A 13,025-nucleotide genomic window follows, 5' to 3' on the forward strand; every position below is an offset into this window, starting at 1 on the left:
TCGGTTACATGTGTTTGTTGGCTCTGCCTCCTCAGGACTGGGAGTTTCCTCACTTCATGGGCGATCTGGACGTGAACCTCCCAGGCCTTTCCACCACACAGCTGAAGATCAAACTGCCCATGAGCAAGCGCATCTTTAAAGAAGAGTATCACATTCACATCACGGGTAAATCTGCACACTCATGCCAGTGAATCAAGCTGTAGTGCTCTAAACTGAGGTTTGGGAGAGGACGGATGAATAAGTCCTTTCCCAATGACACGCTGTCAGAATATTCTCTCGTTAGATACATCTCTTCATAATTACGTTTTTCAAGGCAGCACATGCTAATTAGTATTTGCTCATCTGTAAACTTGTGTTTATATAATGGAGTCAGTAAATCTGACAGTGTTTGAGCAAAACGCTTTCGTTTCGCTCACTGTAGCATGGGTCCTGATGGCCATCCTGGGAATAGACGATCCCTCCCTCGAGGCTTGGGAAATGGCCCTCCTGCTCAACCATTCATAAAAGTCTTTAACCTTATTGTTTGGTGCGGTGATTTAGCATTTGAGAAGAACCCTGCAATTATTTCCCTTCCTCAAGCAGCGTCTGACTCAAATACACTGGGATAAATTCCCAACCCATTCATCTTCCCTTATGTTTCCTCTCTTAGGGAAATGGTTTAATTACGGAATCATCTTCATGGTCCTCATCCTGGACCTCAACATGTGGAAGAACCAGATCTTCTACAAGCCCTATGAATACGGTCAATACGTAGGTCCAGGAGAGAAGATCTACACCGTAGAAGATCCGGAGACGCTGCACAATTTCAACCGCAGTACTCTGACCTGGGAGTGGCGCTCCACCAACACTGACCCCCTCACCAACCGGACCTACATCCAGAGAGATATGTTCCTTCACAGCCGCTACGTGGGTGCTAGCCTGGATGTCAAATGCCTGGCGTTCATCCCGAGTCTGGCGGCCTTCGTGCTCTTTGGGTTCTTCATCTGGCTGTTCGGACGCTTCCAAGACAGTGAGACATTCCCTGAGAACCAAGACAAGACCTACGAGCGCATCAAGCGCAAGTCTCCGTCTGATCTGGGAGTCACACCGGAGGAAGTGCACATCACCATGAGCGAGGCCTTGAAGAGGTGCGGCACGTCCATGCTGCTCCTGGTGGACACTCATCATTTCGGGTCATCGAGCAGCTCCATATCACCGTGTACGAATGAGACCCAGGAGACCCAACCCAGTGTAGCTGTTGACAACATCGCCCATGAGGATACATCTGATGTCAAAAAGCTGACCCCATGACATAGCCAAAGGTCAAAATGACTTCCAAAGTTGATTGGTGTTTGAAGTCCTCGGAAAACCATCACAGACTCTACCTTGAACCTTGTATTTTTGTATCAAGTGATCTTGCACTGCGCACCAACTTTCTGAGCTCAGCCTTTTCCACATTCCTCAAGGACATTGGTCTATGGTGCTGGATGTTTGATTATTCAATGTCTTTTTTTTTATGTAGACTCTTGTTTTGATGTACTCTTGTGCCTACATGGTCGAAATACTGTCCTCACAGTGAACACATGGCATGATGGTCATGAAAATACTTGTAATGTACACCTAAAGCTGTGCCTTTATTAACAAAATACCTTGAAGGCGGTGCTGGGTCCATTTACTAACAGATCATAGTCTGTTACTGATTCCAAATTACATGACAAAAATTGTACTTAGTAGCTAAATCCATTACATTACACATTTAGTTAATATAATTTGACTACTCTTATGCCCGGTTCAGACTACACTATTTTAGCCCGATTTTGCCATGGTTTGCTTGACGTAGGGCAGGGTTCCTCAAATCTTGCCCTGGAGGGCCAATGCGCTTCAGAGTCTAGCTCCAACCCTGATCAAACTCACCTGCCTGTGATTTTCTAATGATCCTGAAGATACTGATTAGCATGCTCAGGTGTGTTTGATGAGGGTTAGAGCTAAACTCTGCAGGAAAATGGATCTTGTGGGCCAGATTTGAGGATCCCTGATGTAGGGTGTTGTGGGGATGTGTAAATGACCATGGGCATCGGGATGCAAGATTTCATCGTTTCAGCTCGTGTAATCTATCATAGTGGATGATAATCAATTCCAAATCTTTGATGCTTTACAACATCATGACAGAAAGACTAGCATGTTAAAAAAAATTCCATCTTCCATGATGAGTTCCATCAAATTGGTGATGTTTATCAATAGCAGCACAGAAGCTTTTTCACACACATTTTTTAAACAGAATGAAACAAAAGAGAGATGATGGTGCTGCTTTCGTGCACCTATTTTTCTCATCATTTGTAACCCGCCGAACGCAATAAGGACATTGGTAATAGAGAGTTGTTGGCAGTCACGTTAGCCTTGGAGGATTGGCATCATTGGTTGGAGGGTTTGGTGGTACATTTTATTGTTAGGACCGACCACAAGAATCTTGAATATATCAGATCGGCCAAACGACTTAACTCTAGGCAGGCTCGGTGGGCACTTTTTTTTGGTCGATTTGATTTTTCCATTTCTTACCGTCCTGGTTCTAAAAACATCAAACCAGATGCGTTATCCCGTATTTTTACCAATCTGAACGCACGGCATCGTTCCACTGAGGTGGAGAAGGGTCTGGCTGCAGACTTGCACTTGCACTCACAGACTTGAACTCTCAGACACTTGCGCTTCCGCTAGCGACGTCACTTGCAGTCTTTATTATTATTATTTTTTATATTTATTGATAACTTTTTGTTTGAATCTTTCAACATTTTACAACAGTAGCCAGGTGGTGAAGAAAAGAAAAAAGAAACTAAATTTCAATGTCACTTGCAATCGCTACTTGCACTCTCCGCTACCTGTGATGTCACTTGCAATCAACACGTTCGTGCTTGTTGCCAATGGAGACAAGACGCTGTGGTGGTGATTAAACGATTAAAACTAAATTAGTAGGACTACTACTATACACAAAGTAATTCGTTAAGCGTTTTCCTCCTGTAGAAAAAAACAAACACTTAATATGGCATAATGTATTAGGATACGTTACGTTCAATTAAAAGACCAAATTCGATATATAGTTATTATTTAATGTACAACAAGGCAAGCAGATGGCTATGAACACAATGCGAACACTTAATGTGGCCTAATAACAGACTAAGATGATAAAGACAATTCAGCAGGCATAGCCTATATTTCTTCTTGTTGACTCAACGTATATACAGACCAGCAAATATGAACGTGCATTATGAAATGCATTACGTGATTTTAAAAGGATCAACTCCGTTCAGGCAAGCAGACGAGTACAGAACGCAGTGCGTTAAATTGTACATTAAACGTTTTCCTCCTATAGAAAAACATTATAAATAAAACACATAATGTAGCTTAATGGACAAAGACAGTCATATAAATGAGTTGTAGACAGTTTATTCTATATGGAAAAATGCTTCACGCCAAACTTTCGCGTTTATTCACCACCACAGCTTCTTGTCTCCATTGGCAACAAGCACGATTTGTGTCGATTGCAAGGTAGCAGAGAGTGCAAGTAGCGATTGCAAGTGACATTGTAATTTTGTTTATTTTGTTCTTGTCTTCGCCACCTGGCTGATGTTATAAAATGTTGGGAAATTCAAACAAAAAGTAAAAAAAAAAATCTATAAAATAAAGAATAAAGACTGCAAGTGACGTCACTAACGGAAGTGCAAGTGTCTGAGAGTGCTAGTTCAAGTCTGCAGCCAGACCCTCTTGCTGAGGTGTGTGGTTTCAATGCTAACTTGGGAGATCAAATCGAAGGTCCACACGACCTTACATGGGGTAGTGCCTCTGCCCGGATGTCCACCGGGTAGATTATTCATGCCAGAGAGATTACGGTCCAACGTTATTCGGTGGGGTCATTGTTCCAAGGTGGCTTGTCATCCAGGAGTAAATCGTACCATTTCTCTTATTAAACAACGGTTCTGGTGGCAATCTATGGTTTGTGACACTAGTCAATTTGTATTGTCTTGCTCGGTCCGCACTAGTTGTAAGAGTTCCACTCGACTCCCAGCGGGGCTCTTTCAGCCGTTGTCAGTTCCTTCGAGTCCCTGGTCACACATTGCGTTAGATTTCGTCACAGGCCTCCCTGCCTCCCAGGGTAACATGGTAGTTTTAACCGTGGTGGACAGGTTCTCGAAGGCTACTCATTGCATCCCTTTGCCCAAATCACCTTCTGCCAGAGAAACAGCGGTTGCTGTCATTGACCACGTTTTTCGTATCATGGCCTCCCGACGGACGTGGTCTCTGACAGGGGTCCCCAGTTTATATCAACATTTTGGAGAGAGTTTTGTCATTTGTTGGAGGCGAGTGTTAAGTCTTTCCTCGGGTTTTCATCCTCAGAGTAACGGTCAAACGGACAGATCTCTTGGGTTGATTATGTGCATAACTCATTACCAGTGTCGTCCACGGGCCTATCTCCGTTTTAGTGTAGTTTAGGGGACTCGGATTCCAGTACTTGGTGGACTGGGAAGGTTACGGTCCGGAGAAGAGGAGTTGGGTTCCTGCCCGGGACATATTGGATCACTCCCTTATCGATGACTACAATCGACAGGTAGGACCCTCTGAGAGCATCAGGTGATGCTTCTAGGGGGTGGGGTAATGTCACGGTTCGCAGATCCGTTTGCTCATTCTGTGTCACTGCTCTGATTGGCCATCAGCGTCAGCTGCTGCTGACGAGCAATCAGATCAGCGACAAGTGCGTCTTGTTTGTGTGGGCCTACTTATAGTCCTGTGTTTGTCTTGTCTAGTGTCAGATCGTTTGGTACTGTTCTCTGTCAATCAATCACCTTTATTTATATAGTGCTTTAAACAAAATACATTGCGCCAAAGCACTGAACAACATTCATTTGGAAAACAGTGTCTCAATAATGCAAAATGATAGTTAAAGGCAGTTCATCATTGAATTCAGTTATGTCATCTCTGTTCAGTTTAAATAGTGTCTGTTTTAATTTGCAATCAAGTCAATGATATCGCTGTAGATGAAGTGACCCCAACTAAGCAAGCCAGAGGCGACAGCGGCAAGGAACCGAAACTCCATCGGTGACAGAATGGAGAAAAAAACCTTGGGAGAAACCAGGCTCAGTTGGGGGGCCAGTTCTCCTCTGACCAGACGAAACCAGTAGTTCAATTCCAGGCTGCAGCAAAGTCAGATTGTGCAGAAGAATCATCTGTTTCCTGTGGTCTTGTCCTGGTGCTCCTCTGAGACAAGGTCTTTACAGGGGATCTGTATCTGGGGCTCTAGTTGTCCTGGTCTCCGCTGTCTTTCAGGGCAGTAGAGGTCCTTTCTAGGTGCTGATCCACCATCTGGTCTGGATACGTACTGGATCCGGGCGACTGCAGTGACCCTCTGATCTGGACACAGACTGGATCTGGTGGCCACGGTGACCTCGGAACAAGAGAGAAACAGACAAATATTAGCGTAGATGCCATTCTTCTAATGATGTAGAAAGTACGGTGTTATGTGAAGTGTTCCGGTTCCAGTTTACCTAATTAATGCAGCCTAAAAATCCTTTAACGGATTTGGATATTAAAAGCATATTAGTATGTTATGTGTATGCCAGGTTAAAGAGATGGGTCTTTAATCTAGATTTAAACTGCAAGAGTGTGTCTGCCTCCCGAACAATGTTAGGTAGGTTATTCCAGAGTTTAGGCGCCAAATAGGAAAAGGATCTGCCGCCCGCAGTTGATTTTGATATTCTAGGTATTATATGAATAAAGTCATTCTCGCTCCTTGCAGTGCCATCTAGTCCAGTTTGTTGGAGTTTCCTGCCGTTTTGCTAGTGCTTGGCTTTACGGGTTCGAGTTAGCGTGTGTGTTCCCTGTTTCGGTTCCTGTCTTTGAGGTTATGCCCACTGCAGTCCCTGCGCTGCCAAGGAGTGACTGCCGACCGAGAGACTTGTTCCTACCATCTGGCCTCTTTGCTCTCTTGAACAGTCAAATAAAGACTTTATTCATTCGCAACTGGATCCAGTGTTTGTTTGCCCTGACACCGACACTATCGTGACCGACAAAAATATAGTGTAGTCTGAACACCACATTAGATTACTTTTGATCTAACTTGTTTATCACATTTAAATAGCATAATCTTTTACCATATATATATATATATATATATATATATATATATATATATATATATATATTGGTGATATTGTGTTTAATGAAAAGTAATATATAATTAATTAAATCATAAAAATGAAAAACTAAATTTAAGTAATAAATAAAAAACTAAATAATTTAAAAATAACAATTAAAACACTTACTAAAAAAATTACATATTTTATTTGTTTACCTGGATGTCCATGTGACAATGGACCAATTTCAGAGAACTAACAACATGCAAATCGTAAATCCAGTGGTCAAGCTGTCTTTGTCCACAAAACTTGAAGATTATTGGAATGTATATAAGCAGAAGGCCATTTTAGAAAGGACAATTTAAAAGTCAATTAGAAATCAATTAGGAAGAATCAAATTCTGAACAATGTATTGCTGTTTTGTTAATAATAGGTAATCATCTAATTAATAAATGACAAGTAATGACAAGTACTGACGGAGTCCATGTAATCAGTTAATACCCAGCACTGATTCTAGTTTACAGAAGATCGTTTCAAAACATTATCTCTTGAGCTGTTTATCAGATATTTAGAAACCAACTGCTGAGCAACCAATTCCATTCACACACATGTATTGGAAAATCTGAATTATCTTGAAGTGGAATTAGAAAAGATGCATTTGTTAATTATATATGCTTCATTTCAGTTCTTTCAGGTTCAGTCAAAGCAAAAACGGATTCCTTTGTCTTTTATACGCGTGTTGTTTTGGATCCTTCACCACAGTGTTTTGTTTTCCCTTTATCTGACAATCTGTGTGTTTCTGATGTAGAGATGAGCCCCTCTTGAAATATCAGATATACTTGTGTCAAACCCTTTTATCAATAAAGACTTTCTTTTGACAGGTGCCGTGTTATTTCAGCGGTTGCATGTTATCTTCTCTTATCAAGATGCTTCCAGAGTGATGTGAGCTGCTGGAAGTTGTGGTCAAGTGTGACCTTGTTGCCAAGCAACCCCCAAATGGCCATCCTGCATCCAGATGTCGATCCAGTTCTTCAGAAAGTGGCAATCAAACCCATTATAGGAACATTTGGTAAACATCCCATTAGGCACCATTACGGGTCAGAACACAAGGGTTATAAAAGCATTTTCACTAAACTGTATATTAAAGCTTTCAGAAATCTGCATGTGGCACGTTACCGCTTCACATGTGGCCACTTTCAGTGTTTGTTCCTGCAGAGAAAAGTGTAGAAGTTGTCGACTGCCTTTCTAAAGCACCGTGCTTTGACGTGATTATTCTCAATCGTTTCTTTATAATAGCTGTAAACCTGAAATTTCTCACTGTATTCACACAGCTTTCAGTCTCCACACAGCACAGTTCACACGCTTGACTGTTGTGTTGTTGTGCATGTGGCGTTTGATGCTGGTAAATCTGTTCGATTGTACGTCCGTCGCTAACATTCGAACAATTGATTACCTTGCAGTGCACAGACAAAGCAAGTTAGAGGGGAAACATGGTCAATATTGGTGTCACACTGAGATACACTGTATATTCAGCTGCTCATGTGAGAATACTCTAGAACCTGTCCTCTTCATCTAAACGGTGAACTCTTGAGATCCCACAGGCAGCTTCATCTCTGTGAATTGAGCAGTGCTCGGTGAGGCTGTTCTCCGGGTTTGCAGCAGATCATCTGTCATGTCGGGCTTTTCGCTCGTGTCTACGAGATCACAGTACAGAAAGACTCAATCTCCTGACACTGAACCGTTCCTCTGAAGCTGTCAGGTCTGTGAATGTACCGCGTCATCGGCTCTCTTTTCAGGATGGAGGGAAGCTTATACATTGGAATTCCATCTCTGTCTGAGTCTCGACAAATTCCCATTTGCAGAAAACTCAGGAGCCTTAATAGTCTTTCCCTCCATTAGACTGCTTTTCCAGAGATAGAAAAATGTCCGTTTTATCCAGCATGCTGATGGGAAAGTCAGGATGTCACAGACCTTGAGACGCACGTTAATAAACGGTTACGTTGCTAAAACCGCTTACAGCGCGGTGCAGAATAAATACATTTAGGAGGACCACATGTTTTTGCTAAAAAGCAGCTGCGGATGGAAGATAACTTCAGCACGGACGACAGCAGCTGATAAAATATCACACACTTACTGTTCTTTACTGAAGAAGTGAAGAAGGTTTCTTTTCAACATTTGTCAATGTTTTGAGACAAACCGGGTCTCTTTAACATCCTCATGTACGATCGATTGATCGTTTTTATTGTTGAAACTGATCTTTAATCTTTAATTTCACTCAAATTCATTCATTTTAACCCTTTAAATGCCAGTTTGTGTTTTTATGGGGGAAAAAAACACATCTCATACTACACAATGGCAATTTAAAATGCTTTACATAAAAGTAAAAAAAATACACAATAATAAAAGCAAAGAGTTAAATTCTAAAATGATTTTAATTTAATTGTATTGATTTTAAATTTAAATAAAAGGTGAGGATACATAAAATACAGTGCAATCAGTTCGGACATCACACAGTGCTCATTCAATAAATGCAGAGCTAAACAGATGCGTTTTGAGTCTAGATTTAAATGTGACTAGTGTATTAGCACATCTGATCTCTTCTGGAAGCTGATTCCAACTGCGGGCGGCATAGTAACTAAAGGAGGACTCCCCTTGTTTTGTGTGAACCCTTGGTATTTCTAACTGACTCGATCCTAATGATCTGAGTGCTCTGTTAGGTTTATATTCAGTGAACATATCTGAAATATATTTCAGTCCTAGGTCATTTAGTGACTTATATATGAGTAAAAGTACTTTAAAATCAATCCTAAATGTAACTGGAAGCCAGTGTAAGGACCTGAGGACTGGTGTGATATGCTCAGATTTTCTGGTTCTAGTCAGAATCCTGGCAGCAGTGTTCTGGATGAGCTGCAGCTGTCTAATGGTCTTTTTGGGAAGGCCAGTGAGGAGCCCATTACAATAATCCACCCTGCTGGTGATAAAGGCATGAACAAGTTTCTCCAAGTCTTGACTGGAAACAAAACATCTAATTCTTGCAATGTTTTTTAAATGATAGTATGCTGATTTAGTTACTGCTTTGACATGACTACTGAAACTAAGGTCTGTCTCCAGAATCACACCAAGATTCCTGACTTGATTTTTAGTTGTTTGACCCCTAGAGTCAAGGTATGCATTCACCTTGAACACTTCATCTTTGTTTCCAAATGCAATAACTTAAGTTTTTTTCCTTGTTTAACTGAAGAAAGTTCTGGCACATCCAACTATTAATTTCATCAATGCATTAGCAGAGGGAGACAATGGGGCTGTAGTCATTTGGAGATAAGGCTAGGTAAATCTGGGTATCATCAGCGTAGCTGTGGTAGGCAACTTGGTTCTTTCTCATTATTTGACTTAGTGGGAGCATACAGGCTAAACAAGAGCGGAGCAAGAATTGAGCCTTGTGGGACTCCGCATGTCATGGAAGTCCACTTAGACTTATGCTCTCCTAGACTCACATAATAGCCTCTCTCTTCTAAGTATGACCTGAACCATTTAAGTACCATCCCAGAAAGCCCGACACAGTTTCCCAGTCTCTCTAGTAGTATGTTATGATCGACAGTGTCAAACATAGCACTGAGATCTAGCAATACCAGCACCAATATTTTAAGCTGTCTCTGTGCTGTGATGCGGTCGGAAACCAGATTGAAAAAAGTATCAATTTTAATTTATTATTATTATTATTATTATTTTGCTTTCTCTGACCTTTTTACCAACATCAGTCCTGATCATAATTCTCAAAAATTCATTAGTTTTATTTTAGGTTTAATTCAAATTCATTCAGTTTAACCCTTTAAATGTCAGTTGTTTTTTATGAAAAAACACACAAAAACTAAATTATTTTTCCATATACTAAATGATTAACTTAATTTATTTGTTTGTTCATTAATACATTTTTGTTAGTTTATTTATTTATTGCTTTTCTGACATAGATCTTTTTACCAACTCTCAAAAATTCATTCATTTTCATTTGAATTCATTGATTTTTAACCCTTTAACCTGTTAACTGTCACTCACGTTTTTGAAGATAGACTTGAATGTGCATGATACAAGCCTAAATTTTTATAATTCATGACTAAAAACATTTTGTAACATGATTTTGATGTGCCATTTACATGGTAATGCAATGTCTGATTTTAAAATGGGTTTTAAAGGATGAATTTTGAGATTTTATGTTTTCAAGTGATATATAGCTTCTGATGATTTCTAAAATGTGATAGAGAAAAAGGCAACGAGGAAGTCTTTTTTTTAAACAAAGGTCAAAGCTCCTTTTGTAATGTAGATTTCTGAGGGTGCACTTTTGTCATAAATTAATCTATTACTTTTCCTACATAATTTTTAACAAAAAATATTGGTTAAAATATATATTTGGGAGTCTTAGACCTTTCCAACGATATATAGTTTGTCAAGATTAGATTAGATTTGATTGTAATATAGTATAGTCAACGTAGGCGTCCCGTATACGGGACGGGGTGACAATTAACAGGTTAAATATCAGTTTGTGATTTTATGGGGAGAAAACACAAAAACTAAATTATTTCCCATATTAAATTTTCCATGCTAAATGCTAAACCTATTTATTTATTGCGCAGTGTCAAAGCGTGTGGGAAATGTGATAAATAAGCTATTTGCTTATTTTATACATTTTTATATTTTAATGTTTTTATTTATTAATTTGTTTTTGTATTTCATAATTTTATTTATGTATTTATTCAAACAAATGATTATTTCTTATTTTTATTTTGTACATCATAAATGACGTAATCCCAGCATTTGCAAGTATTTGATTATCAACAAAGAAGATCATTTACCTTGTTTTTCTCTCTTGCCTCTGCAAGCGCCTGCTAAACAGGAACTTTGATCATTACCAAGTTGATAGTCAACTTCAAATGCCCTTATGCTGTACTTTTAAAGTAAGAACTTTAATGTTAGAAATTCTGACTTTGAGTTGAATGGGGCGGTGCTTAGTGCTGTCAGTCAAATCTGCAGCCAGTCGGATTCCGCTGAAGCGTGACTGAAACCTAAACGTTTGCTGACTTCATCACTGAACATAATGGGAGTCCTCACGGCGGTAAATAGCTGGCAGAAACCATAATATAATCTCCCGTAGGCTGTAGCATCTGTCGAGGAGAGTTTTTCTCTCTGATAGTAAATTGGTCATTTATGAGCCAGCTGGAATCAGGCTGTTGCATGCTGGGAGTCCTGTATCCCGCCGCTGGCCGAGCACCATGTCCTGCTGAAGCACGCTGGGCACATATGGTACCTGTGCCAAATCTGTCCCCGACCCTGGAGCCGACCTGATATTGTGTTTCTGTGGTCACTGAGGTCCAACACTTGAGAAATTAGAGTCACATCGGGACGATTCACGACCCTGAAGAGTCTTTTAGATGAGCGGATGGTTTTTTTATGTCAATTTCAATGTCATTCTTGTATGAGGGACTCCCATGCTAAAATGTATATTATAAACATGTCTCAAATGTTATACTTCAATATTTGTTTCTATTAAGCTACATTATTACATTGCTTTTTACTCGTAGTATTTATTTGCTTATTTAGATATTTTTGTCATTTTTATTGATTTACTTTTTTGCTTGTGCTATTGTGATTTATTTCAATCAAATTTTATTTGTTTACTTATTTGCTTATTTTATTCTAGTTTGATTTATTTGAATAAAATTATGTATTTTTTTTAGCTTGTTGTATTCTAGTTTGATTTATTTTGATGTATTTTTATTTATTCATGTATTTACTTATTTTATTTACAAAATGTATTTGCCTAATTTATTTATTTTAATGTATTTTTATATACGTATTTGTTCTATATTTTATTTGCTTATTTTATTCTACTTTTTAATTTATTTTAATCTATGTATTTATTTACTAAGTTGTTTTGTGATAAAGCGAGAACCACCACTCACTAGGAGAAGTTGTGAATAATGATGGCTCAGCCCGCAATAGCACTTATGTGCAAGTGAAATTTATTTACAGTGCTAAAAAATAAATACAGTCCAATAGTGAAAAAATTATATATAGCCTACAGGTGCACAAAGTACCAAAGAAACAACACAGAAAAATAAAGAGGGAATGATCAAAATGAAAAAAGTTAATATACAGGTAAGTTAATATACAGGAGTTGGAAAGATCGCACAACAGTTGCACTCTCGCTCCGACTTAGTAAACAAGTGATGAGTTTTAATCTGGCCTGCCGTTATATAGGCCAGACTCCACCCCCTTCACATGGGACTTCTCAAATGGGTAATAACAGACGGTAAAAACCCACTACTTCAGGCATTTCTACTTCTTTTACACAAATAATTAATACTAAACACAAACTCAAACGCATAATCAACAAATAAAACATTAAACACAAAAATAATACATTTAACCATTTAACTTACATACACACAAAAACAAGGTACCCCCTACTTATATAAAACAATGGTTTGGATGTTTTCCGGTGCGCTGCGGCAGCGCGGCGCAGTCAGTGACGTCATAACTGATCGCCGCTCGATCGCTCTGTTTGGCAGCGTCTCACACCGGAACACCGACCATCGCACGCCCAATTCAATATAACAAACACTCACGAGACAAGACAACATCAAACAACGCGCAGTGTAAGTGTGTGAAATGTCCGGGGTTATGAATATTGACGGATGTGGAGGGGAAGATAAAATAATGTCCAACGTGTATGTGCCATCGGGACCGCGTGTGCACCCGCGCTGCCGACGGCGGAACAGCAGGAGGGAAACGAGCGTGAGTTATTACAAAGGTAAGTATTTCTGCTTAAGTGTAATTGTGTGTGTGTGTGTGTGTGTGTGTGTGTGTGTGTGTGTGTGTGTGTGTGTGTGTGTGTGTGTGTGTGTGTGTGTGCGTGTGTGTGTGTGTGTGTGT

General features: G+C 39.6%; 1 protein-coding gene across 1 annotated transcript in view; it reads left to right on the forward strand.

The window, feature by feature from the left end:
* Positions 1-1,527, forward strand: part of LOC113082420 (transmembrane protein 117-like) — a 31,159-nt gene extending 29,632 nt beyond the window's left edge. The window contains exons 7-8 of the mRNA XM_026254082.1: positions 36-165; positions 650-1,527. Coding sequence (XP_026109867.1) covers positions 36-165; positions 650-1,290 — 771 coding nt within the window. The 3' untranslated portion in view covers positions 1,291-1,527. The remainder of the gene's footprint in view (positions 1-35; positions 166-649) is intronic.
* The last annotated feature ends 11,498 nt before the right edge of the window (positions 1,528-13,025 follow it).

The sequence above is a fragment of the Carassius auratus genome, unplaced genomic scaffold (assembly GCF_003368295.1).
Source record: "Carassius auratus strain Wakin unplaced genomic scaffold, ASM336829v1 scaf_tig00036062, whole genome shotgun sequence".
NCBI classification, from domain to species: Eukaryota; Metazoa; Chordata; class Actinopteri; order Cypriniformes; family Cyprinidae; genus Carassius; species Carassius auratus.